Source organism: Lithobates pipiens, unplaced genomic scaffold (genome assembly GCF_037356315.1).
Source record: "Lithobates pipiens isolate NorthernLeopardFrog02 unplaced genomic scaffold, aLitPip1_a1.2 Scaffold_16, whole genome shotgun sequence".
Classification (NCBI taxonomy): Eukaryota; Metazoa; Chordata; class Amphibia; order Anura; family Ranidae; genus Lithobates; species Lithobates pipiens.
This window is the reverse complement of record NW_027507748.1, coordinates 99,084,433-99,111,291: the sequence shown is the minus strand read 5'-3', so window position 1 is coordinate 99,111,291 and position 26,859 is coordinate 99,084,433. Positions and strand designations below refer to the sequence as shown.

The 26,859-nt window shown below is 42.1% G+C and overlaps 1 protein-coding gene across 1 annotated transcript in view; it reads left to right on the top strand.

Annotated features, from left to right (window-relative positions):
- Positions 1-20,574, top strand: part of PROS1 (protein S) — a 125,582-nt gene extending 105,008 nt beyond the window's left edge. The window contains exons 9-15 of the mRNA XM_077480168.1: positions 267-385; positions 2,816-3,005; positions 7,278-7,442; positions 9,663-9,831; positions 9,920-10,071; positions 11,553-11,784; positions 17,711-20,574. Coding sequence (XP_077336294.1) covers positions 267-385; positions 2,816-3,005; positions 7,278-7,442; positions 9,663-9,831; positions 9,920-10,071; positions 11,553-11,784; positions 17,711-17,853 — 1,170 coding nt within the window. The 3' untranslated portion in view covers positions 17,854-20,574. The remainder of the gene's footprint in view (positions 1-266; positions 386-2,815; positions 3,006-7,277; positions 7,443-9,662; positions 9,832-9,919; positions 10,072-11,552; positions 11,785-17,710) is intronic.
- Positions 20,575-26,859: the final 6,285 nt, after the last annotated feature.

Genomic DNA, 26,859 nt, shown 5'->3' with positions numbered 1-26,859 from the left:
ATATGTTATATTTTATATATTTTCTAACATATTCAAATAAAAAACAATATATCCAAATTTCAAGCAAATATTGTCACTGGTAGGATTCAGATGGAAAAAAAAATCAAATCACTTGATTATCTTGCAAAAATAAGTGAAGAAATCTAAATTTTACATTTTAAATACATAGGCAATTATTTATTGACTTTATTGCAACACACCTTAATAACAGTTGTTGCTGGCTGTGTTGAGTATATGGTATTAATGTTTTATGATCTCTGTTATAGCGTATCCCAACGTGTGTTCCTCTAAATCTGGAGACAAATTATGAGTTGCTGTACCTGGCAGAACAATTCACAGGAATTCCTGTTGTCTATCTAAGATTCAAACTGCCAGATGTTACAAGGTAAGGAAGGCTAGATGGCTAGATTTGCCATATTTAAGTCAATATCTAATTATTTTCAGTAAAAGACAAGATATTTGTCCCTATTTGTTTAAATCAAACTAATTATGGTTGCTAGTAGGACTGATATAAAATTGAACCTATCTTTGCCCTGCATGGCAGAGCTCAAGATTAAGTTACTTGGACACGAGGGAGCATATTTAGAAAGTAATTCAATTGGTGGCTATGGAGGTTATTTACTAAAGGAAATTCCACTTTGCACTGAAAGTAAAGTCGCTGTAGATCCAAGGGGCACATGCAAGGAAAATAAAAAACAGCATTTTAGCTTGCATATGATTGGATGATAAAATCAGCAGAGCTTCCACTCATTTCAGATTTACCCCTTAGATTGAGAGTGACTGCACTTTCAGTGCAAAGTGGATTTGCCTTTCGTAAATAACCCCCTATGTCTGTACTTAGAGATGCAGGTAGCTAACAACAAGATGAATATACAAACCCTTAAAATAAATCATATAACAATGATGGTGCAGAGCCTCATACACATGAATATAAGTGAATAAAAATGCTGATAAAATATAATGCAATAACAGTGACTGCAATTCCTCATTTTATTCCATAAATCAATAAAAAAAAACATATTCCAGTCCACAATCTTTTCTTGCCTTTAATATCTTCCTCCTTAATACAGTGTATATACTTCTATAAATTTCACCAAATGAGTGCCAGTGCCACATGCAGATGCAATCCTTGGTGTCACTATTCCACCATCACTCACCAGCACTCACCAGAGAGACAGCTGCATTTAAATTCAACAAAACAGCATGTAGTATGTATCAACTCCAAATCTCCTTATGACAACTACCAGTGATTTGGACTTTTCCCCACCAGGGGTTGGCCTTCCGGGTAGGGTGCTGTATAAAAAATGCTCACAACACGGAGCCACAGAATGCTATATATAGAGTAGTATTTAGGCCTCAGAAGTGAATCCAGCATTAGGTAAACAAACGTAAAACCAGACAAACTTTCTAAGATGGCCACTGCCCTCAGGATCAGAAGTGGTGACATGATGTCAGCACATATGTTCTACCCAACACATTTCGCGCAAAGACACATCTTCAGGGGATTCACCTATACCGACATCACCTTAGAACATCCTCAATTAACCCGTTGTACAATAAACCTGGAAAGGAAACTAGCAGCCACAGTGATAATGAAGACCAATGTGGTGATGGTGTTGAAATAGTGGCACCAAGGATTGTATCTGCATGTGGCACTGGCACTCAATTGGTGGAATTTATGAAAGTATAAACAGTGTAGGAGGAAGATATTAAAGTCAAGGCAATAGATTGTGGACTGAAATATAGATTTTTTTTATCAATTTGTTGTATACAGTGAGGAATTGCAGTCACTGTTATCACAATTTATTTTATTAGGATTTTTATCCAGTTACGATCCTTGTTACTTTGAATGACACACAAATCGCTGTCTTTTGGGTGACAGGCGTCCTGCGATTCTATTTGCATGATTTTACTTCAATTTGCCAGGTGACAATCATGGTAAAATTGCACTGCAATTTGGGTGCCATGGGGATCGCAAGGGTGTCCCACGATTTGTGGTGTTTCCGAATCGCGTGCAGAATCGCTGTGATTCAGCCTGCAAAACGAAATGTCATAGTGTGAATGGAGTCTTAAGGAAGTGAGAAGTACTGTAGATATCACATTAATTATCTGGAGAATGTGTGCAGATTAAAAAGGTTGCCCATACAATTTACACAGAAATATTATTTTCAACCTTTTCTTCCAATCATTGCCCAGTGTATGTGCTGTTGCCAGCTTTCAAACTGGCAGTTATTGAATTCTGAATGACCTGCATGGAAAATGCCAAACATCTTTTTCTATCAGAATTGTTCATCAACATTGGCCTTCTGCAATCAACAAGGAGAAGAAATGGTTGGCCTGCTAGGCTCATGAGGAGCTTAAAATTGAACTTTTGGCACAGCACTGTTGGCGCTATTACATGCAAATGTGTGGCTGCTCAGCGCCAAGGTCCGTCTGCCAAGAGGCCTCATATTTGCGTGCGCTCTGCGCCAAGAGGTTGAAATCCAGTAATACACTGCCTCACCCTGTTCTATGCATGCTCAGTTGCTTTGAATTTTTTGGCACTGTTTTGAAAATCAGAGCCACTAGAGGTTAATCTGTTGACAGCCTAAAGATTTACTGCTGCTCAGCGACTCTGGGCTTCAGCAAAATGGCAGCCTCCAGCAAGAAGAAATAGGAGCAATGCTTGAGGTAATTTACAGCAAACACTAATTTTGGCAGTATAATTATGAATGTGGAATGTATCTTCCTTGCCAAAGAACATTATTTTTTTATCAAGTTGTTATGAGTAAAGTTCCACCTTAAATTAACATTATGGCATTTATTTCCCACAAAGGTTTTCAGCAGAATTTGATTTCCGAACCTATGATGGAGAAGGAGTGATTCTCTATGCAGAGTCAGCTGACGCCACATCATGGTTTCTACTCGCTCTACGTGATGGAAAAATTGAAATTCAGTTCAAGAATGACCTATGGACAAAAGTTACAACTGGTGGCAAGTCAATCAATAACGGAGACTGGCATATAGTGAGTGTCATGTTTTTAAAAAAATTTCCGATTTTTAAAATTGCACTATTTACTTTTCCAAAGGATTACAGTTTTATAGGTAAAAATTCTACATTCCTTATTTTTATCTTACAATATTTCTTTTGGAAGCTCTTCTTTAGTTGAAATAATTTATCTATCTATCTATCTATCTATCTATCTATCTATCTATCTATCTATCTATCTATCTATCTATCTATTTTGATTTGTGTGGCATGGGGTCACATAAACCCACAGAACCCAAGGATCGTCTTCATTATGGCCTCCTACATATTGGTTTGTGTTTCAATGCACGACACATCTATATCATAGTCCTGTGTTTGTCATGCTGGTAACAGTGGGAGGGGTGAACTGTCAAAACTTACAGCTAGCCTTAAGCTGGCCATAAATGGATTGAACTCTATGGTCATTCCCACTTGACAAAAGTCGGTATAATGTTTAGCTTCTCTTGAATGGGAATGATGGCAGATTTTCCTTCAATCAATGGCTGCAGCTAATCATTCAGCTGTAGCATTGATCGGGTATTCTGCCAGCGGAGGAGTCCCCACTGCCAGAATACAATAGCACAGTTGGGAGAATTCCTCCATCCACCTTGCTTGTGTAGATGGAGGAATCCTTCTCTTTGTTTTCTTTCAGTCAGCCAGCGGACCCAGCTATGCCTTATGCTGCGTACACACGACCGGACTTTCCGGCAGCAAAGGTCTGACGGAATCATTTCATTGGATATTCCGATTGTGTGTGGGCTTAAGCTGACTTTTTCAAAAAGTCTGACAGACCTAGAAATAGAACATTTTTTGTTTTAAATCTTTTTGACTAAATCAATTTCTATTGGGAAAACCGTTCGTCTGTATGCTGGTCCGATGGACCAAATACGACGCAAGGGCAGCTATTGGCTACTGGCTATTGAACTTCATTTTCTAGTCCCGTTGTATGTCATCACATTCGATATGAACGGACTTTGGTGTGATCGTGTGTAGGCAAGTCCGTTCAGTCAGAACTCCATCGGAAACTCCGTCAGAAATACCGTCCAGAGTTTATTCTCATGGAAAGTATGGTCGTGTGTACGCAGCATTAGACAGTACATAGGAAGATGGAGCAAAGTACTATGTGTACTTTGTGCCCCAGAAAATATAACAAAATAATAAAAATAGAAGTGAGGTTTCTTTTTTAAACTTGCCATCTGATAATATCAGTGGTACACGAAGCTCCCTGATTGGATTGCTTCCATGGGTGTGTGCCAGCACTGCCTTCCCAGTTGTGTTATTACTTGCCCAGCGCTTATATTTCATAACTGTAAAATAAGCAAGGCTGATCTGTAATTACAAATCAAAAGGTATATTGGGCTAGTTAATGCTGAATAGCAAAGTAAAGTGAAAGTGGTAGTAAACCCTCCTATCCTTTACAGACAAGGAAACTTCTATCTTAGTCCCCATTTGATCTGACGTTTCTCTGGTGGTGCACATGTGATCAGTTAGGAACCAGCCATTTGATGACTTAAAGCAGACCTTTTTTCATTTTTTCAACTTTCCAGCTATTAAATCTTCTGCCCTTGTTGTTTTAACGTTGGATAGTAACACTTTTTTTTTTTGCCAGTAAATGCCTTATACAGCCCCCCTTCCTGTTTCTTGTCTGGTCATTAGCCTAGGCTTATGACATCATGCACAGATCTCTCTCACTCTCGTGAGAGTTTGCCAGGAAGGGAGGGGGGAGGAGTCATAAGAGGGTCAATGAGAGCTGCAGGGCTGGAGGTGTGCCTCTTTGTGTCTGTGTAAATCCAGGAAGTGAACAGGCAGCAACTTCAGCTGCTCACAGTTAAAATAGATGTAGACAGACTCAATGCAGGGAGATTTTTGCAGCATATTTGGCAAGTACAGAATCACAGTATATATAAAATAATATGCAAACTGGTTGGAAGAAAGCTTCAGAATGGTAAAGATGTTTTTATTACAAATTATGTGAGCAGACTGCAGTTCCTCTTTAACACTTCATTTGAGAACGTAAACCCTTGACAGTTATCATCTGCCATGACAACATGCCATGAATGTATCAGTTTTGGGAAACCATTAAATCAGTCGGTTTAGTTCACAGTCTGGGTTTTTGAATGATTTTGCAAGCGGTAATGGGGAAGCGCACATGGCTGGATGGGGTCAGCAGTGAGTCTGGAAATACAGGGGGAGCCTATAAGTGATTTAATTCTTTATCACAGGAAAGAAAACTGATAAGGTCAGGCTGCATGGGTAGGCAAAACTGTCTAAAAGAAAGTTGTTGTGCCTGAAGTTGAACTAAAGTAGTATTAAAGCCCTAGCTTTTTAAACTTAAAGCGGAGTTCTGCTTAAAAAAATAAATAAATAAAAGTCAGCAGCATACAAATACAGCAGCTACGGACTTTTAATAATTGGACACTTACCTGTCCCAGGGTCCAGCGATGCAGGGGAATGAAGCCCTGCTCGTCTCCCCCTCCTCACTGCGGCGCCGGCATTGTAACTGTGGGAATCCACTGTGCATGCACCACGCCGCGCCCTGTGACTGGCGGGCAATCATCTGGGACCTGTGATGTGTCCCAAATGATTGCAGAGAGGAAGGGGGGAGGAAGTGGGAGCTGGGACCCTCTAAAAAGAGGGTATCTGCTCCCCCCCCCCCCCCCAAAAATGACATGCCAAATGTGGCATGTCAGGTGGTCACCTCCTTTAAAGCGGAAATTTCCATTTTTGGGTGGAACTCTGCTTTAACACATTGGGAAAATTAGTAAACTATTTGTTATCTTATCACAGAACTTGCAGTTTATAATTTCTATGCTGTTGGCTCCGGGGGGTGGGGGCGGGGGCGCTGCTTCCTTTAAATTCTAGTCTGGTCACAGTAAAGTATTAACAGTAGACAGTCTGGTTCAGTCTGTTAGGGAAGGAGGAGGGAAACGCAGGGGAGTCCCTTGCCACCCTAAGCTATGGGGTTGTGTGTTCCTTTTTATGCACACAGTGTAGGGAGACACAATTTTAGTCCCTGCGTGCAAGGGTGACTGCATAGAATTCTGTAAGAAAAAGAAGGCACCCTAAAAAAAAAGGAAACCTGGGGCAGCAGTCATGACACCTGCTTAAATTGGAATATAGGGAAAGATTAATAGATAAATAAGCTGCATACTCAGTAAGTGATTAAATCAGCTGCTGAAAGTGCTTGAAGGAGAAATATGGGTATCAAAAGCTGGTATACATTATAAAGAGAACTATATAGTATAAGGGCCTGCCTGATTGCATACAGATTGAAAGTGCTAGGTTTGACCTCATATTATATGTTTTTTGGTAAATCTAAAGGAAAATTGTACAAGAATATTGTATAATGTATGGCTAGCCTTTAAAAACAGACAACTTTACAGGCATACCCCACTTTTAAGTACACAATGGGGTTTATTTACTAAACCTGGAAAGTGCAAAATCAGGCTCACTTCTCCATAGAAACCAATGAGCTTCTAACCCCAGCTTGTTCAGTTAAGTTTTGGTAATAAAACCTGGAAGATCATTGGTTTCTATGCAGAGGTGAGCCTGATTTTGCACTTTCCAGCTTTAGTAAATAAACCCCATTGTGTACTTAAAAGTGGGGTATGTCTGTACTCATCTCTCTTCTGCAGCATCGGTCTGATGCTGCAGCTGTTCCCTGTCAACTCTAAGCCTTAGACCGATCACATGACCTGTCAGTTCTTAGTCAGCTGAGCAGAGAGCGGTGACTGACAGTCACCACTCCCTGCTCTGTCCTTCCAGAGTTCACTGGAGCTCCAAGCTGGAGAAGGGGTGGGAGCAGGTGGCTCAGTCTCTCAGCCAGTTGCTGATCAGGCATCTGGGTGGGTCCCTGGGGGCAGGTCTGTGATGTCCGCTATCCACTATCAACTGATTCTGGATCACAGGAGCTAAGTGCACTCCAGTGACCTATAAGAAAAGTATGTCCGAAAAAGCTTTGACCATACTTCTCTTTTAAAAAAAACGGAGGGTTTAATATAAATTTAATTGCTGTTTGACAAATGACAGATAATTCCTAATTGTTCAGTATGGGCGTCTGAACATTGTGGCTATGGCATGTAAACTAGACAATGAGTTAAATTCTATGTAAACCACAGTTCATTTTTAGAGTATGTAGAGTACATTTGCAAGCACCATGCTTATTATAATTTATCTCTGCCTCCTTCCTTCATAGATCACCTCTTGTTCAAACATTGTAAAAATAAACAGCTACACAGTAAACAAAAATGTGTGTTCATTCATCTTGTAGGTGTCAGTGGAAGAGCTGGAAAACAGTATAAGTGTGAAGATTGCAAAAGAAGCTGTTATGAACATCAATAATCCCAAATATCTGTTTAAACCTGTGAATGGTATTTTGGAAACCAAAGTCTACATAGCGGGATTGCCACGGAAAATAGAAAATCTCATTAAACCGGTGATTTCATGGAATGTTTATTCACAGTGCAATCATTGTGATACATTTAATTTCCTTTATTGAGGAAAGAACAAAAGTAAACAGCAGAGGAGATGCAGAAACCCATAATTAGGTGCCTAGTCACCCATATCAGTGCCAGTGGCAGCTTTTTATGTTTGTTTTAGCTCTGATCATTCTACTTTGCTCTCTATGTACATATTACTTTCTCTCAAAATATTAACACCCAATTGAGCCCTCATTTGTTATTAGACAAACGTGTTCAGGCTGGATAAAAAAAAAAGCAACGGGTGTAGGTCTTTTTAAATTATTTTAATTTTATTTTTCTTGTCCTTTAGCTGTAGCCCTATTCCAAGCTGCCTTGTACCAGCAGCATGCAGGAGAGTCAGACCACCGCTCTCACATAGAGTGCAGAATTCTGGATCTCCAGCAGTCGTCGCCCCCACCCGTGTAGTGCTCCAATCAACAGTGCTACTTGCCAGATCTTGAACTTTGCTGATTGGAGCACTGCGCAGGGAGAATATCAAGAGATGTGGGCTGCTGCACTCCATGCAACGTCTATATATACACATACAATGAGTGCACATCCACACAAATAAAAGTCCACAACTAAGTGAAAAACATCAGTGATGTGCAAATCTTCCAAAAAACAGTAAAGTCCAGGAATGAGTGAAAACATTCAACTATTCACCGACTCCATGAATGTATCTTGAAGAGATGACCAAGACACTCATGCCCTTCACTGCAAAGAAGGTTGGCCTCTTACCAAATATGAAAGATCCCCACCACAGAGATCAGCCAGGCATGTCATTAACAGACCTTCAGACATTCATCAATTGCAAAAGCAGGACACCAACTTCTGGTTCCAGTGTTATTTCTAGGATCAGCTCGTCAGATCAGGCCACATCCACACTCATGGAAGGGAGCAAAGCCCAAACATAGTGTAAAACTGCCAAAACTTGACAATGACCAAACGGTGAAAACACTGATGTCACAAGTTAAGCCCCTCCCAACATGCCTCACCCTCAAACAGTGTCATTACGGGAACAAGAGCAAACATCAATGAAATTTAATGCAGATTATATAGGCTCCTGCACTGCTGCCGTTGTACACCCAAAAAGGGATGTAAAGGTGTATGAAGGGCAGCGTCTGGATCTTCCAAGTGCTACTTCAACACAGTAGCTTGATATAGGGCTACTTCAATAGTACAAATAATACTAATAAACAACTCAGAAAATAATGAAAAATAACCCAAGCAGAAGTTATCTGCATGTCAAAATGATTTGTAGAGCTAGAGATACAGGGGAAGGGGACATTATATACAAATTTCATTTTTTCCTGTAAAAGTCACCAATAGGAAGGGAGAAAGAAAGGTCAAGTTTGACTTTTACAGGAACAATTGAGATATGCGACATATCAAACTTCAACAGCTCTGGATCTACTGATTATTTTGACATAAGATTTACACCTATGTTTACAAAAGAGCATAGCAATGAAAAAAATTAATACTATGTCTTTCCTTTGTTGACATATTGCTACATTACCCATAATCATATAAGTAAGAAAAATATAACAACCACCCTACCATCTAAAACTACATTACTGCTAAAGCTGTCCAAAGGAATGAAATGACAGAATGGGATAAAAGTCACCTGATTCCAGTTGAAATAGATGATTGCCTCATGTGTGTGGGGTAAGCAAGATGACCCCAACCAAGCCTTGTTAGGAGGACTCGGATTGGGCAGATTAGAAAGTCTAGACTGACCACTACTTTCTTCCTTAGATAAGAGACATGCTTATCCTAAATGGAAACCCTTGGGATAGGAACCCCCTCCCTTCTCTTTCACACAGAGAGCCCAGCCCACATTGCATTAGGGTTGGGCTCAGGGGAATGTCTGCCCTATGACAAATTGGAGGCCACTTCACTTTTTTTTTTCCCCGTTAGTAGGTTAAAGCCCAACTCCAGCCATTTTTTTCTATTGTTTTAGATAATGAAAAGCTTAGATCCTTTTCTCAGAATTGTATTGCTCTTGACAGAAGTGATGGACGATCTCCCCATAGACAAAGAAAAAATAAACACATTTTCAGTGAAGTGGGAAAGGGTTAGAACAAAGGGTTTGAGTTATGCTCTCAATCAGAAAAAAATGGACTGAATTTAAATTATGGAACGTAATTTAAACCCTCCTCCTCCTCCCATGTTTATAAAAAAAAATCTCACTGTAGATTAACCCCCGACTGGATGGTTGTATCCGTGGATGGAACCTGATGAATCAAGGAGCGCTGGGTGTAAAGGAATTTATTCAAGGAAAGCAGAGTAAGCATTGCCTGGTGGATGTGGAGGAGGGCTCCTACTACCCCGGAGGAGGACTGGCACACTTCAAACTCAACTACAGTAAGTCATTGTGCATAATGCATTTGTTTATAAAATTATATTGTGGCTTTGCCTCATTAAAGATATAATTTGTCATTGTTCCTTATAGCTGACAGCACATCAATTGAAGAAGATTGGATAGTGAATATTACTCTGGAGATTCGCTCATCTACTGGCACTGGTGTAATGTTTGCGCTAGTTAAAGAAGACACTGTGCCGTTGGCAGTAGCTATTGAAGATCAGTCATCTGACATTGTGCAAGTATGTCTACAGATTTTTTAAATAGTTATTATAATTATTACTGCTGTTGCAATTCAATAGATTAAATAGGTTTTTGCTTTCACCTTTGGACATATCCAGTCACCTCTTGTGGTCTTGATATTTAGGAAGAAACTATAATTCTTTTTTAGCCAAACTAGTTCTAAAATTATCAGTGATGGTGATCAGTGATGGATCAGTGATGGAGAGGGTGATGAGTCTTTTTCTGGACCATCACTCTCTCCATCCTGCAGATGGCAGGACGGACTGAACGTGGGATACGTGGCCCTGGAATCTCACAACTCAGCAATTGGCGTAGTTCCCTACCAACGCACGTACAATACACACTTTTTCAGTGTTGCAGAGCGCTGAGCTGCAAAAGAGACAGACTGTGCATGCCTGGGTAAAGAACAAAGATGAATGTATTTAGCTTATTTACACTGAAACTTCAATTGAGCTTCAAGTGTACATAAACTTAATAGTGCAGTCCCTTATCCATACAAACTCTTTTTTGACTTTACAAACTTTAAAGTGTGATCAATGACAATGCACTTAACAATGCATTAAAATGTGCATGAAAAGGTGTGAATCCAACTTTAGAATTTTCAGCAACTTGACATTTGACATTGACGGTCAAAAAGAGTCCGAACTGTAACTACTGTATATACTGTAGTTATTAATTCCTTTTGTAGGAATACCCACACATAACCAAGAAAAGATGCAAAAAACTTGGCCATAGACGAATAGAATTTCAAACCAATGTTCACAGGAAGATTTTTTGTGAGCATTTGTATGAAGATTCTCAGTACATTCGATTACTTGACTTGAATGTCATTCAAAATTACTTCAAAATGTAATGAGCTTTTATCATTTGATTTTGAAATGAATGGACTTTTCCAAACAAATATCATATACACTGTTAGAAATGTGTTTGTTATAGAAATATTTTCCATCCTGATCCTTTGAATATTTTTTTTGTCACTGCGGTCAAAAGTGAGTGTCATTTTGACCCCACTAATGATTAGAAAATGAAATAAGCAATCTTAAAGCATGTTAATCAAACTTCTACTATTGTTTGGCCTGCTTTACACAGAAATCAGTGAGTGTATTTTGGGGAACTATTATTCCTATAGAGTGTTGTTCATTTTCCCACAAATAAATCTGGAGCAAGGTTTTATTCATATTTGATTATAAGGATTTTAATAACAGGTTGTGCTAGTACAAAACACATATCATGTAGAGAGAATTGGTCAAGTTTAATGTACACCCTATTTTTCACAGTAAATCAAACTTTTGTACTTTACCCTAGAAGTTTTCTAGTTCACTGCTATAGAAACATGAAAAAGCATGCTGTGTATTTGCATTTTCTACATGTAGGATTATCAATGCTACTGACTGCTCCACGCCCTAAACACTGGATAGAATGATAATGAATGAGTTAAATGTAAGCCTTAATAGACTTTGTTTAACGCTTTTTTTTTAAGGACATCATTGTCAGTATTAAAGGCATCACAGTGGCACGACTGTCAACAAAAAGGATATGTACAGACAAAAACCTCTTCGTAGGACTAACAGCTACAAAGTCAACTCTGGATATCACATCTGATTCCTACACTGAAATCCACTATGCGAACAAAGAAGAAATGAAAACGCAGTTGTCAGTTTTGGATCAGGCAATGAAAGGACACGTGGATACATATTTAGGAGGAATTCCAGGTACTTATTTTTCTTGACACCATGTCTTGAGTAAAAGGAAAATGTCTGAGCAGAAGAAAATGAAAAAGTGTTTAAAAATCTATCCCTCCCTCTGTTGCCTTTGGCTGGACCTGAAGTAGTGCAGATTAACCTCCCTAGCAGTAATCCCGAGTCTGGCTCGGGTTGGGAATTTTCTAGCAGGAACGGTAACCCCGAGCCAGACTCGGGATCGCATCACTGGATGCAGGGTAGGACGCAGGGAGACTTACTTACCTTGTCCCCTGGATCCAGCGATGTCCCCCGCGCTGTGTGATCGAGCTGTCCTCTGCTCGATTCACAGTGCCCGAATGCCGCTGAGCTCCGTTCCCTGCGACGTTACGGCACACGGGAGTGGAGAACGGCGGCAAATTCAAAAAAGTAAAAAGACACAAAACACACACAGCACTGTAATCTTACAGATTACAGTACTGTATTACAAAATACACACCCCCTTTGTCCCTAGTGGTCTGTGCAGTGCCCTGCATGCACTTTTATATTATAAATACTGTTTTTTCTGCCTGGAATTTGGAGATTGTCCATAGCAACCAAAAAGTGTCCCTTTTTCAGTGTTTTAGGATTTGATTACATTATTGAATAATTTTTATTATTCTTTATCATATTATAAACTTTATCATACCCGGGATGTCTGCTAGACTCTGGTTTGAAGAGATTTAAGAGTGTTATTCCGAAGAATTACAGGACTACAAAATAAAAGCCAGATTTCCATGCAAAATAATTGTACCGCTTTCAGCACCTAATTCCAGACTGAATCATACCGCCAGGGAGGTTAAAAGTGGCGGTAAAGTCTAGATTTTTTTTAAATTAAAATAACAAACTTGTCATACTTACCTACTCTGTGCAATGGTTTTGCACAGAGTAGCCCTGATCCTCCTCTTCTGGGGTCTTCCACTGGCGCTCCTGGCTCCTCCTCCTCTCTGTGTGCCTTAATAACATGCTTGCTATGGGGTCACACAGTGCATGCTTGCTCCCGAGTTGTGTCTGTCTATGGAGTCACGCTTCGTAGACAAACACACCAGGGCTTGGCCCCACCCCTCACTTCCTCCTCACAGCATTTGATTGACAGAAGAAGGAGCCAAACGCTTCTGCAGCTGCCCGAGTCCCTTTGAGAAGAGGAAGAGAGGGCAGGGTAGAGCATTGCAGTTAAATGAGCATCCTGGAATTTTCTGGCATGTACCAGCAATATGATATCAATAGCCACCAAAGGTATTTTGCTTAGCAAAATGAGTGGTTATACTTGGGAAAATGAGTGGTTAGTGCCATGGCTTCACAGAGCTGGGGTCCTGAGCTTAGTTGCCAGTCTCACAAGAACACTGTCTGCATAGGATTTCTATTTTACACTTATATTTCAGTGGTTTCCTTTGGGTATTTTGTTAGGTAAATCTAAAATTGCCCTGTGTGTTTGAATGAGTTACAACTTTAAATATATAACAATATGTCATAAAAGGTAAACAGAAAGTTCAGTTCATAGCAGAGCCCTGGCTGTCAAGTTAAAATGGGGTAATGCTTAGCAATTCCCTGCCATTAAACTGTCAGGGAATAAACTCTACCTTACAGTCTAACCTAATCCCTCCAAAATTAAAAAAGAAGCACTTAAGATGACTATTTCATGGGATTGCTTGAACCTAATTTGCTAAAACATTTTGCCTGTATCTGTATTGTTGCATAGCAGCAAACTGAATTCAAGCCTTTATTTGCCAACTGTCATTTGCTGTCACAGGTTTAGGTCTACTTGATTGTCGTGATGCAACACTTTTACAAATCATTCAATTAAGCAAATGTAAGCAGCAGTGTTTTGAGGTCCTTCAATGTATTTGTGGGATCCTCTCAGTTCCTATGCATAGGGTCTAAAGCAGAGGTCCTCTACGTTTGTAAAGTGCAAATTTCCCTTTGAGTTTAAAAGTACCATTAAAGTCTTGGAAAATACAGGAACCTACCTGTTAGAGCCTGTGTCAATGAGCTTTGGACTTTTGTTGAGTCACTGCTGAGATCATTCAAAATTAATTGACAGATGCATTTGATCTGCAGTTGATCTCTTTCAGACCTGCATTTGATCTGCGGTAAGAAGGTTTGAATTCTCATAGACTTGTATAGAAATGCAATACCTTTCGGAAGCAAACAAAAGCCCATCTTTACAGGCTCACCATGTGACCCCCATGGCAGCATGCAGAGGTTCTTCTCCCTATCACTGTTGGCGGTAGCTGTGGAGAACCAGCAGCTGTGCAGGCAGAGTTCTGTGAATGAATAAACTGTCTTCCACAGCTGCAGATGTATTCGTAGTTCTCGATGAGGTTATAAATAGTCCACGGACACTTCCTCTAGTTCAGCAACTGAAAGTCAATACCTTGATGTAGACATAGAGCTGGATAAAGAGTCTGCAGGAGCTTGGCATTGCACCATGATCCAGTGATCATGGCTGCAATGGTTTGTGGGCTGACTTGCAAAAAATAAAAAATAATTGTGCATTTAATGTCTTGCAAATATATGTGCATTTATTATTTTTTTAAAAGGCAGACTGATCCTTGAGAGCCCATTCACACAGGGGCAACTCCTGATCCGACTTCAGGTCGCCCCAAGTCGCCTCAGGTCGCCTCAGGTCGGACAACATTTAAAAAGCAATGTAAGTGAATGAGAGCCGTCTTAATGCACACTACTGAAGTCGCTCCGACTTCAGAAAAGGTTCCTGTACTACTTCTATCCGACTTGTAGGCGACCGGTACCCATTGATTTCAATGGAGATCGCCTCCAAGTCGGATCTCCGTCTATACGGAGGCGACTTTGACAGAATTATTAGCTCTGAAGGGGGAACTCCACGGCAAATTTCTGAAAAAAAAATTGGCGTGGGTTCCCCCTCCGAGAGCATACCAGGCCCTTAGGTCTGGTATGGATTCCAAGGGGAACCCCCTACGCCGAAAAAACGGCGTGGGGGTCCCCCCCAGATCCACACCAGACCCTTATCCGAGCACGCTACCCGGCCAGGAAAGGGGGTGGGGACGAGCGGGCGGCCCCCCCCCTCCTGAGCCGTACCAGGCCGCGTGCCCTCAACATGGGGGGGGTGCCTTGGGGGAGGGGGGGCGTGCGGCCCCCCCACCCCAAAGCACCTTGTCCCCATGTCGATGAGGACAAGGGCCTCTTCCCGACAACCCTGGCCGTTGGTTGTCGGGGTCTGCGGGCGGGGGGCTTATCGGAATCCGGGAGCCCCCTTTAATAAGGGGGCCCCCGGATACCGGCCCCCCCACCCTATGTGAATGAGTATGGGGTACAATGTACCCCTACCCATTCACCTGTGGAAAAAAAGTACAAAAAAAAAACACAACACAGGGAAAAAATATTTTATTGCACAGCTCCGGGGGTCTTCCGTCTTCGGGGGTCTTCTCGCCGGACTCCTCCGCTATCTTCTTGTAGCTCTTTTGCTAGCGGAGGAGTCCGGCTTTCTTCCTCCCCGCCGCCGGCCTCTTCTCCCGACTTCGGGGGTCTTGTCCCCCTCTTCGGTTCTTCTGCCGGGCCACCGCGCCTTCTTATAGCTCTTTTGCAGGCGGTGGCCCGGTCTTCTGTCGCCGCCGCTTTCCGTTCTTCTTCTTCTTCTTCTTCTTCTTCTTCTTCTTCTCCAGGAGATGTTGACACAACGCTCTCTCCGGCCACAATGCCAGGGACGCGCTCCGCTGCCACTTATATAGGGACAATGGGGCGGTGTCACATGGGTTGATGTCACATGGGTTGGTCACATGGGTTGATGTCACATGGTGACCCCGCCCCCTTACCATGTGACATCAACCCATGTGACCAACCCATGTGACATCAACCCATGTGACACCGCCCCATTGTCCCTATATAAGTGGCAGCGGAGCGCGTCCCTGGCATTGTGGCCGGAGAGAGCGTCGTGTCAACATCTCCTGGAGAAGAAGAAGAAGAAGAACGGAAGGCGGCGGCGGCGACAGAAGACCGGGCCACCGCCTGCAAAAGAGCTATAAGAAGGCGCGGTGGCCCGGCAGAAGAACCGAAGAGGGGGACAAGACCCCCGAAGTCGGGAGAAGAGGCCGGCGGCGGGGAGGAAGAAAGCCGGACTCCTCCGCTAGCAAAAGAGCTACAAGAAGATAGCGGAGGAGTCCGGCGAGAAGACCCCCGAAGACGGAAGACCCCCGGAGCTGTGCAATAAAATATTTTTTCCCTGTGTTGTGTTTTTTTTTTGTACTTTTTTTCCACAGGTGAATGGGTAGGGGTACATTGTACCCCATACTCATTCACATAGGGTGGGGGGCCGGTATCCGGGGGCCCCCTTATTAAAGGGGGCTCCCGGATTCCGATAAGCCCCCCGCCCGCAGACCCCGACAACCAACGGCCAGGGTTGTCGGGAAGAGGCCCTTGTCCTCATCGACATGGGGACAAGGTGCTTTGGGGTGGGGGGGCTGCACGCCCCCCTCCCCCAAGGCACCCCCCCCATGTTGAGGGCACGCGGCCTGGTACGGCTCAGGAGGGGGGGGGCGCCCGCTCGTCCCCACCCCCTTTCCTGGCCGGCCGGGTAGCGTGCTCGGATAAGGGTCTGGTGTGGATCTGGGGGGGACCCCCACGCCGTTTTTTCGGCGTAGGGGGTTCCCCTTGGAGTCCATACCAGACCTAAGGGCCTGGTATGCTCTCGGAGGGGGAACCCACGCCAAATTTTTTTCAGAAATTTGCCGTGGAGTTCCCCCTTGAGCTCATTCTCTGCTTGGCCTCGGCAAAAGTCGCCTGGCCTGGGGCGACTTGTAAGTCGTCCCAAGTCGGGCTTGAAGTCATCACAAGTCGTTTTGAAGTCGTCCCAAGTCGCGCTGTGATCTTAACTCAAGTCGTGTCCAAGTTGCCTGACTCAAGTCGCCTACAAGTCGTGTTGCCCCTGTGTGAATGGGCTCTTAACTGCATATTTACATGTGCTTAGAGCTCAAGTTTAAAGCAGAGCTAAAGTCTACAGGGGTTTTGGCATACTGTGAACACACACAGCACACTTACCTATGACAGTGTCTTTGTCCAAGCTCACAGTCAATACTCTGTCCCCTGTTGTCATCTTACCCACCACATCTTTTGTCTATTGGGTAGCTGCTTATGATCTAACTCCCACACATGTAAATAGGATTTACATTGTACCGGGAAAACAGTTCCATTCCTTGCATCTGAGGCCGCGTACACACGGGCGGACTGTTCGCCCAACCTTGTTCGTCAAACAGTTTGACAAACAGTCCGCTCAAAATTAGCATGAGCGGACTTGACCACACACGATGAACGAACAGTCCGCTGAAACCGTGCGCGATGACATGAACGGCACTTACGACGGGACTAGAAAAACGACGTCCTATACACTGCAATGCAATCTTCGGCCATGTAAATCCTTTCTGAGCATGCGCGGAACTTAGTTTGACGAACAAGCCTACACACGGGCGGACTGTCCGCTCAAACCAAGTTTCAGCGGACAAAACCAAGTTTCAGCGGACTGTCTTACGGAAATTCCGAAAAACTTTGTTCGTCAGACTGTCCGCTGAAACTGTCCGCTGAAGCCCACACACGAGCGGACTGTCCGCTGAAACACTGTTCAGCGGACAAAGTTGGGCGAACAGTCCGCCCGTGTGTATGCGGCCTGACAGTTGCCAGAAATGAGACGGGCATGTATACTGCACTGTGCATGCAAAGTACAGAGTACACACAGAAGAAAAGCTTTCTAGCAGAAAACTTGGCATGACTTTTCTACCCAAAACTCTACCTAATAGCAATTTTTCATTTTGGGAGTTTAGTCCGGAATTACAACCACATTCTACTAAATTTCATTAAATCCAGGTGCAAATGTGCAAATGTAGGGTTTGATTATATTTAACTTCATTACCTACTAGGAGGTTAATAATACTATTTTTGCTCTTATCATCAGATATCCCGCTTACCGCTACACCTGTCTCCGCCTTCTACATTGGTTGTATGGACGTGGCCATCAATGGAAATCTGATAGACCTGGATGAAGCTGTGTCCAAACAAAATGATATCCGGTCACATTCCTGTCCTTTAATTTCATAGTGTTGAGGAATTTTTTATTTTTTTTGTTTAATTTCATGTATTTTTTTTTTTTTTGTTTTTTTTTTTTAGCGCCTACTACTGAATTACCAAACGTATTTGATAACAGATGTGCCAGAATTAAATATTCTTTACAATTGTACTTTTACTATGCTGTGAGGTACCGAGTGCTGAAAAAAATCCTATGTGTTTTTCCAGCAAGGGAAAAAGTATTGTAACATTCCATTTAAAACAATATTAACTTTATAGAAAATACCATGTTTTTCATTTTTTATAATTTTGAGTTTTTTGAGTTAAATAAGAAATCTGCTAATGCCTATGCCCTTTAATCTTTCTGCAATAATATAATCCATCAGCCTTATGTATGACATCTGACTGAAGTGCAATTTCTATTTTGTAATTTCATCCTAGCAACCAACTAGCCTTTCTCTTGCTTGCTACTAAAATAGGCTAGAACAGTGATGGTGAACCTTGGCACTCCAGATGTTTTGGAACTATATTTCCCATGATGCTCAACTACACTGCAGAGTGCATGAGCATCATGGGAAATGTAGTTTCAAAACATCTGGGGTGCCAAGGTTCGTCATCACTGGGCTAGAATATGTGAAGCATACACTCATTGGCTGTTTAGACAGAAAGACTGGGGTTGATTTACTAAAATTTGAGAGTGTAAAATCTGGTGCAGCTCTTCATAGAAACCAATCAGCTTCCTTTTTTTTGTCAAAGCTTTATTAAACAAGCTGAAGTTAGAAGCTGATTAACTACCATGCATAGGATTTTGCACTCTCCGGTTTTACTAAATCAACCCCACTGTTCTTCAGTTGGACATTATTACTAAGGCCAGTAATGTGATTTCAGAAGAACAATTATGGTATGGCCTTACAGTGGTCATGTCATGGCAAAACAATAAAAAAAAAAAAAAAATGTACATTTATAAAGAAAGCAGAGCACAATTATTTTTGTAGGTGGTGGTTAGCCTGGTCATATATGACCACATATCACTTATGAAATTTGAAAATCCTCTTTTTCAATCAAAATTTCTCTTTTAATTGTTAAAGAGAAACTGCAGCCTGCTCACATAATTTGTAATAACAAAACATCTTTGCCATTCTGAAGCTTCCCTCCAACCACATTATTTTAGTGTGATTCTGCACTTGCCTAATATGCTGCAGAAATCTCCCTCCACTGAGTCTGGCTGCATCAATTTTATCCATTTTAACTGTGGGCAGCTGAAGCTACTGCCTGTTCACTTCCTGGATTTACACAGACACACAGGCACACCTCCAGCTCTGCAGCTCTCATTGGCCCTTTTATGACACATCCCCCCTCCCTTCCTGGCAAACTCTCACAAGAGTGAGAGAGGGAGCTGTGCATGATGTCATAAGCCTAGGCTTTTTTTCCAGACACAGGAAGTGGGTTATATAATGTATTTACTGGCAGAAAAAATATATATTTTACTATCCAAAGTTAAAACAAAAAAGGCAGAAGATTTAATGGATGGAAACAAGAAAAAAATGACTGAAGGTCCACTTTAAGGATCTAACACAGTCAGGCACATGTGACTGGATTAAAGAACTGGGACCCATCTTCAGTCTTTTCTACTCAGCATGTCTTAGCTGGATAGGTCAGAAACAGAAAAAAAGTAATCTAAAAAATAAACACATTTTTGCGAGCTACCATGAGAGGATCCAATAAGAGTAGTAAGAAAGCTGTTAGCATTGATCACGTCCCGTATGTTCGTGCTATATAAGGGTCGCTTCACACTGAGGCAGCGCGACTGCCTCAGGCGACCTGCATCCGACTTCAGAGGCGGCTTGCAAAATGACTTCTGTATAGGAGTCAATGCAAGTCGCCTGAAGTCGCCCCAAAAGTAATACAGGAACCTTTTTCTAAGTCGGATCGACTTTTGTCGCTTCTATTGGAACGGTTCCATTGTACAGAATGGGACGTAACTTGTCAGGCGGCTAAGTTGCCTGACAAGTCGCCCCTGTGTGAACCAGCTCTTAGTGTATAGAAAAAAAAGTAAAACGTAAATAAAATTCTAAAACAATAAACATGTTGTACTTATCCACTTACCTGCTCTGTGCAACACAATACAACCTTCTCCTCTGGGGTCCCCGGCTACACTCTTGGCTCTACTTCTTCTGTTTGGGCCTCCATAGCTATGGGGGGGGGGCACGTGTGGGCTCACGCCTGAGCCAGGCTGTGTGTGTGTGTGTCTATAAACACACACAGCATGTCTTGGTCCCACCGCCACGCCTCCTCAAAGGATTTAATTGACAGCAGTGGGAGCCAATGGCTGTGAGGAGAGAGAAAGAGACCTTTGCTGCTGCAGACAGACACAGAGCTAGTTTGAGAAGGTACTCAGGTAAGTATAAGGAGGGTGAGGGGGTGTTACATACAGAAATATACAGGATATGTATTAAGGAAAAAAATATCATACCTTACCTACAACCACTTTAACTTTTCTCTTTGGGTACTTATTCATCTTCCTCTGAATAAGGACTGCCTGCACTGTGCAACAGCAACCACATTTTCCAGCTCTCATTTTTCAGTATTTATAATGATTGTTCCCTATCCACGCAGTAGGAAAGTGTTTATAAAAAAAACACAGGTGGAGCACAAATGACGTCCACACATCCACTTGCTTGTCTTTTAAACCTTACTGCATGTTTTACGACTTTTGGAGCCATTTTTATTGAATAAATCCTTCTTTTTTCACGATATACTTCACCATGGGAGATTGTTCCTTATTGTTATGTCCAACCTGGATGTGTGTAACCATCTCTATTTTGAATGCTTGATTGGAGACATCATCGGACCTGCTGAGACAGATTTCCAGATCCATTCTTATATTTCAAACAAAAGGTTCTTATAATCTCTGTAATAGGGATCATCTCCATCTGGTGAGTAGGCTGTTTGCTTGGTGTGGTGGAGGATTTTTACAGTCACCTAAACATTGGATTAGGCACCTTCTTACCTGAAATTTTGGATGACTTTTTTTGCGACTTGAATTCATTTCACTTTGGGCACTAATGATTTGTGATTTACTGAGTTCATGACATACGTATGACCACCGTTTTTGCAAATTTCTCACCAATGTATTGAGTATTTACCAATGGAGTGAATCCGGCGGCTGCACATTTTTGATTGTACTGTTTTATTTGCACTGTTTAGTATTTCAATTAAGGTATTTACCTACAATAAGCGCGGTTCATCACACATATTCTCACATTTTTCAGTGCTAACCTAACTTTCATTGCTTGCTGTAAGATAACACAGATGGGTGTTTTTCAGATATTTTGACAAATGAGGAACAAACATATCTTTGTTGAATGCAATTGTCAATAAATGTTTTTCTCTATCATCTATTGAAGGACATAGGAATTCTTGAACATCTAAATTATACTCTTGCCTAAAGGTGGATGGGACACAAATAGAACAGCTCTGAGTATAACCCCTTCTATAAACCTCCATGTTTACAATCCCCCAGTCCTAAGAGCAGGTTCACACTATTACAGTTTCCCTGCAGCCATGATTGCATGGCCACAGCAGCCCATTTATTTGAATGGACTGCTGTACAGTGTGTTGAAAAAGTATTCACACCCCTTGGATTTTTCCACATTTTGTCATGTTACAACCAAAAATGTAAATCCATTTTATTGGGATTTTATGTGATATACCAGCACAAAGTGGCACATAATTGTAAAGTGGAAGGAAAATGTTAAATGGTTTTAATTTTTTTTACAAATAAATATCTGAAAAGTTTGATGTGCATTTGTATTCAGCCCTCCCAATACTTTGTAGAATCACCTTTCGCTGCAATTACAACTGTAAGTCTTTTTGGGTATGTTTCTACCAGCTTTGCACATATAGAGAGTAAAATTTTTGCCCATTCTTCTTTTTAAAATAGCTCAAGTTCTGTCAGATTGGATGGAGAGTGTCTGTGAACAGCTATTTTCAAGTCTTGGACTTTGACTGGGCTATTCTAACACATGAATATGCATTGATTTAAAATATTCCATTGTAGCTCTGGCTATATGTTTAGGGTCATTGTCCTGCTGGAGCGTGAACCTCTGCTCCAGTCCCAAGTCTTTTGCAGGTTCTAACTGGTTTTCTTCTAAGCCCTTGTACACATGGTCGGACATTCCGATGGACAGTGTCCGATAGGACAGCGTTGTCGGATAATCCGACAGTGTGTGGGCTCCATCGGACTGTTTCCGTCGGAGTATCCGACGGACCAAGTTTTCCAGCTGGGCTATAACATTTTCCAACAACATGATCCGATCGGACTTTGTCCAATCATGTGTAGAGAATTCCAAATGGACAAAGTGTCACGCATGCTCAGATCAAATTCCTAGACCAAAGCTATTGGCTACTAGCCTGAACGTAGTCCCGTCCTAACGAAATAACGTCATCACGTTAAGTACGATCAGATTTTCTGACAACTTTGTCCGACTGTGTGTATGCAACAGTTTCGGACAAAATCTGTCGGACGAAATCTGACGGATTTGGTTGCCGGAATGTCCGACTGTGTGTACAAGGGCTTAGATTACCCTGTATTTGACTATGATGTGTTCAGGGTAATGCAGTGTTAGTTTTCTGCCACACACGTTTTGCTTTTAGGCCAAAAAGTTAAATTTTGGTCTCATCTGACAAGAGCACCTTCTTCCACATGTTTGCTGTGTCCCCCTCATGGCTTCTCGCAAACTGCAAATGGGGTTTCTTATGGCTTTCTTTCAACAATGGCTTTCTCCTTGCCACTCTTCAATAAAGGCCAGATTTGTGGAATGCAGGACTAATAGATGGTCTCCCACCTGATCTTTACAGCTCCTCCAGAGTTACCATGGGCATCTTGGCTGCTTCTCTGATTAATGCTCTCCTTGCCCGGCCTGTCAGTTTAGGTGGACGGCCATGTCTTGGTAGGTTTGCTGTTGTGCCATACTCTTTCCATTTTTGAATGATGGATTGAATAGTGCTTCGTGAGATGTTCAAAGCTTGGGATTTTTTTTAATAACCTAACCCTGCTTTAACCACTTCTGGAACCACCGCACACCGATATACGTCCTATTTTTGAAGAGGGATATCTTTGTTATGGCAGCAGCAAGCTGCTATAACCCTGATATCCTCTTCTTCAGCAGGTGGTCTGGAGTGGATTCACCCCGTGATCACTTTTATTGGTGGTGGGAGAGGGCCCCTCCCCGCCGCTTACCGGAGCCGTTGGCAGCAGCAGAGGTGATTGGAGCCTTCTCCTTCCTGGGTATAGAGACAAGTGAGGGGAAGATACCATTGCAGGGCGGAAGCTACATCAAAAAGTCACCTCCGCCCATAGCTCTTAAAGGGACATTTTTTATTTTTCAAATGAAAAAAATCTTTTATTTTATTTTATTTTAATTGCATTTTAGTGTAAATATGAGATCTGAGGTCTTTTTGACCCCAGATCTCATCCTGTCATGCTTTTTTTCTATTATTACATTCCTTGTAATAGGAATAAAACTATATTTACTAATTAGGTGACTTCTGAAGGCAATTGGTTCCACTAGATTTTAGTTAGGGGTATCAGAGTAAAGGGGGCGGAATACAAAGGCATGACACACTTTTCAGTTATTTATTTGTAAAAAACTTTGAAAACCATTTATCATTTTCCTTCCACTTCACAATTATGTGAAAAAATTCAAGAGGTATAAATACTTTTTCAAGGCACTGTACCAGCGGGAAATGCAAGAAAATGGTCCCTGAACCTTTTTCTGAAATCACAGCCACACTGCATAGTGCTATGCATTTCCGCATTTGGGAAAACGCACTGCAGTTTCCAACGTAAGGAAATACGCAATAATGACACCCCCACAAGTCTGCTTTTTTATGGCGGGTGTGGGAAACACTTTGTTTATATAGAGAACTGCCACTGTGCCTACACCTCTCAAACCCATTGGCTAATTCATGAAAAAGTTCATAGAAGTGACAGTGACTCCTTTGAGCTTATGAAGAAAGCCTCATCCTTGATAAGAGGCTATCCAAGCGCAACCATATTTATGCTGGCCATATACACAGAATTATGTAGTTCACTTTGACTCTCAACAAGCTTAGGATCAATGCAATGACCAAATACCACCAACACCATCAAATGATCTATTGTATTGGTAATAGTCTACCTCTATTCAAGTTGAAAATATCTGTGTGTGGCAAACATGTTCTGATAAACCCATCTGTAGTGCCTGCTCCCACATTTTGTTGTGCTGGAGATTCTCCTTTAGCTCTTTCAAGGGCCATTACTTGTTGCTGAGCAGATGTGTAAGCTGTCAACAGGTCTAAGAACATGCAGCTGGTTGGAGTTTACTCTCTACACTTAAGTTTAATGTTAAGGTGTGCAGGTTATTTCATATCTTATTATATTTACCATGCTTAGGCTATAGGCATAAAGGTATCATACCTTGTGGCAACAGTTTGGGGAAGGCAGTTGGCTGCTCCAGAATATCTATCCCCCTGTGCATACCATCAGCACCATCCCTATGGGGGAATTATCTTGTGCCCGGAGGAATTGCTCTTCAGACACTGCCTTTAAAAAAGAATGTGATAACATCACTGCCAGGCTCGTATGGAAAGAATATTCAGGTACAATGAGAGATAAGCAGAGTGAAGTATCTCAAGACAATACTTTTCATTGGACACCAGGCATTAGGAAGTAAAAACAGAGAAAAAACATATGGGAGAAGGGAGAACTGACAATAATGGTAAAGCCACCTTTGTTACTAATTTCTCTAAGGAGTACAAACAGATGGTGGACATAATCAAAAGGAAATTGCCCATTCTCTATTCGGATACAGGTCTTCATAAAATACTGGGGATAGGCTGTCGTTTCTCCAGTCGGAGGGCCCCCACTTTGGGCTCCCTTCCGTCCCCAAGCCTATTTATGTCACAGAAATGCCAACCTGCCTGGTTGTCCTACCCTGTCAGTTTCCCATGTAATTTAAAAATATGTAGGTATTGTCATCTGAATGCCCCTGTTAGGACATTTAGCTCCTTTAGCTCAGAAGAAAGCTTTAAAATTAAACAGTACATTAATTGTGGGACTCGTTTTGTTGTGTATATTATATTTTGGGTCACACTAGAATAGGGGAGCATTATTGTGACACTTCGAATCCCAATGCTAAACACATTTCAAATGCTTTGCGACATTCCAGAGAATGACATGCTGGGGATTTGTCTTCTTTCAGGTTCACTTGCATCAAGAGATTGACTCCAATGCCTGGGGGAGATAGGGGTAGGCAACTTTTGAATAGAGAACCGTGGTGGTTGTGAACAAGGCCGAGTGGCTGAAATGAGTCTACCTCTGCTGTACTTTTATCTTTATGGAGATACAATAAATTTGGACTGATTTAAAGAGCATGTATGGAGTTGTGGATTGTCATGTATCCATTCCCCTGTCCTCAACCCTATTTAAAACTTTTAGGTTGCATCATAATGCAGATTGAAATCAAGGGTCCAGCATCAATACCTGACCTCACAACCTCTAGCTGAACGGGCACAAATTCCACAGATACTCTCCAAAATTGTTTGTAAGGCAAATCGTAGATTATGAAATTTTCTTTCCTTATTCCACTGGTTAAAGGAAAGAAAATCGCTTGATTCTTTTATCGACACACTCAGTATTGATGGAGAAATTGCTTTCTGACAGGGAGAGATTTCCCCGCCATCAGAATACAATGAGCACTTCTGGTGGCATGAGAAAACCCCAACAGGCTGGTTGTACTAAAGTCAATTGATAGATCGACTTCTGTACAACCAGCCTGCTCATAGATGGATTGAACTTTGTCTGGATCCTGGTGAACCACGCTGAATTTTGATCAGTGTGTAGACAGGGGCCGTCTGTACTCCCCACTGCAGGTTGCACTGGACAAAAGGAGCATTGCAGAAGGAGAAGGTAGTTGTGAGGAACTTGGTTCCTCTATGATTTCCTGTGGTCACAAGGAGAGAGCTGTCCAATTGGACTCTGGCACCCCATGTGACTCCAGCTGCTATCTTTGGTCAGGCAGAGTCCATTTAAGACTCTGTCTCTATGGTTTCAATGCAGTCTTCCCAATACACATGTTCCTGTGAAAGTAGCTGTATGTCTAAGTGGGTGCTGAAGTGACCACCGGCTGGAACCGTGAGCAATCAGAAGGAGGCATGTCACTAGCACACCATGGGTCTCCATGGTTTGGTGTGCTTTATGCAAGTGGCTAGTTTAGGTACAGGTTCCCTGTCTGATGGGGACAGTGCTTAGAGGTAGGGAAAGGTTCCAGAGGAGTAGGCACAGGGCACTCTGCTTAGCCCTAAATCCCGATACAAATCCAAGGAAGAATGAAAATTCACAGTCCAAGGACCACGGCTATGGAACGCTCTACCCACTGACATCCGCATGGAAGAAAACCATCGGGCCTTCAGGAAAAAACTCAAGACCCACCTCTTCTAACAAGCAGAAAGCACAGGATGGATCTAAGCACCTTGAGGCGATTCAGTTCGCAGTTGCAGCGCTATACAAGTCTTTCACTCATTCATTCATTCATTCATGGACTATGTCTATCATGTTCCAAGAAGCCTCACGTTTAGGTGTGAACTGGCCAGGCCCCATTCTGCTCCCTGTGACAGACTGCTGTTACAGTTTGTAAGTAGCTCTGGTCAGTTGTGCCTTACCATCGCGCCTAGTTGTGTTGTGTTGGACCTTTCGACGATATAGTGCCTTTGCCTAACAAGGACTATGTGTGTTTACTGTGCGCCACATCACACTGCACCTTGCTAACATGTCTATGGCTGACCAAAGCCTTTTGAGAAGAATGAAGGCCGACATAGCCAAAAGGGAAAGGGGGTGGGATGACACTTCATTAAACGACCATAGTTCTAGAATGGGATATTCAACAAGCTCATATAAGTGTGAAAGATTTGGCCATTTAGTGTATATTAGTGAAATTTTCTATGATTCCTTTGACATACTGTATCTTTTGAAATATATTAGGTTTTATAACCTATGAC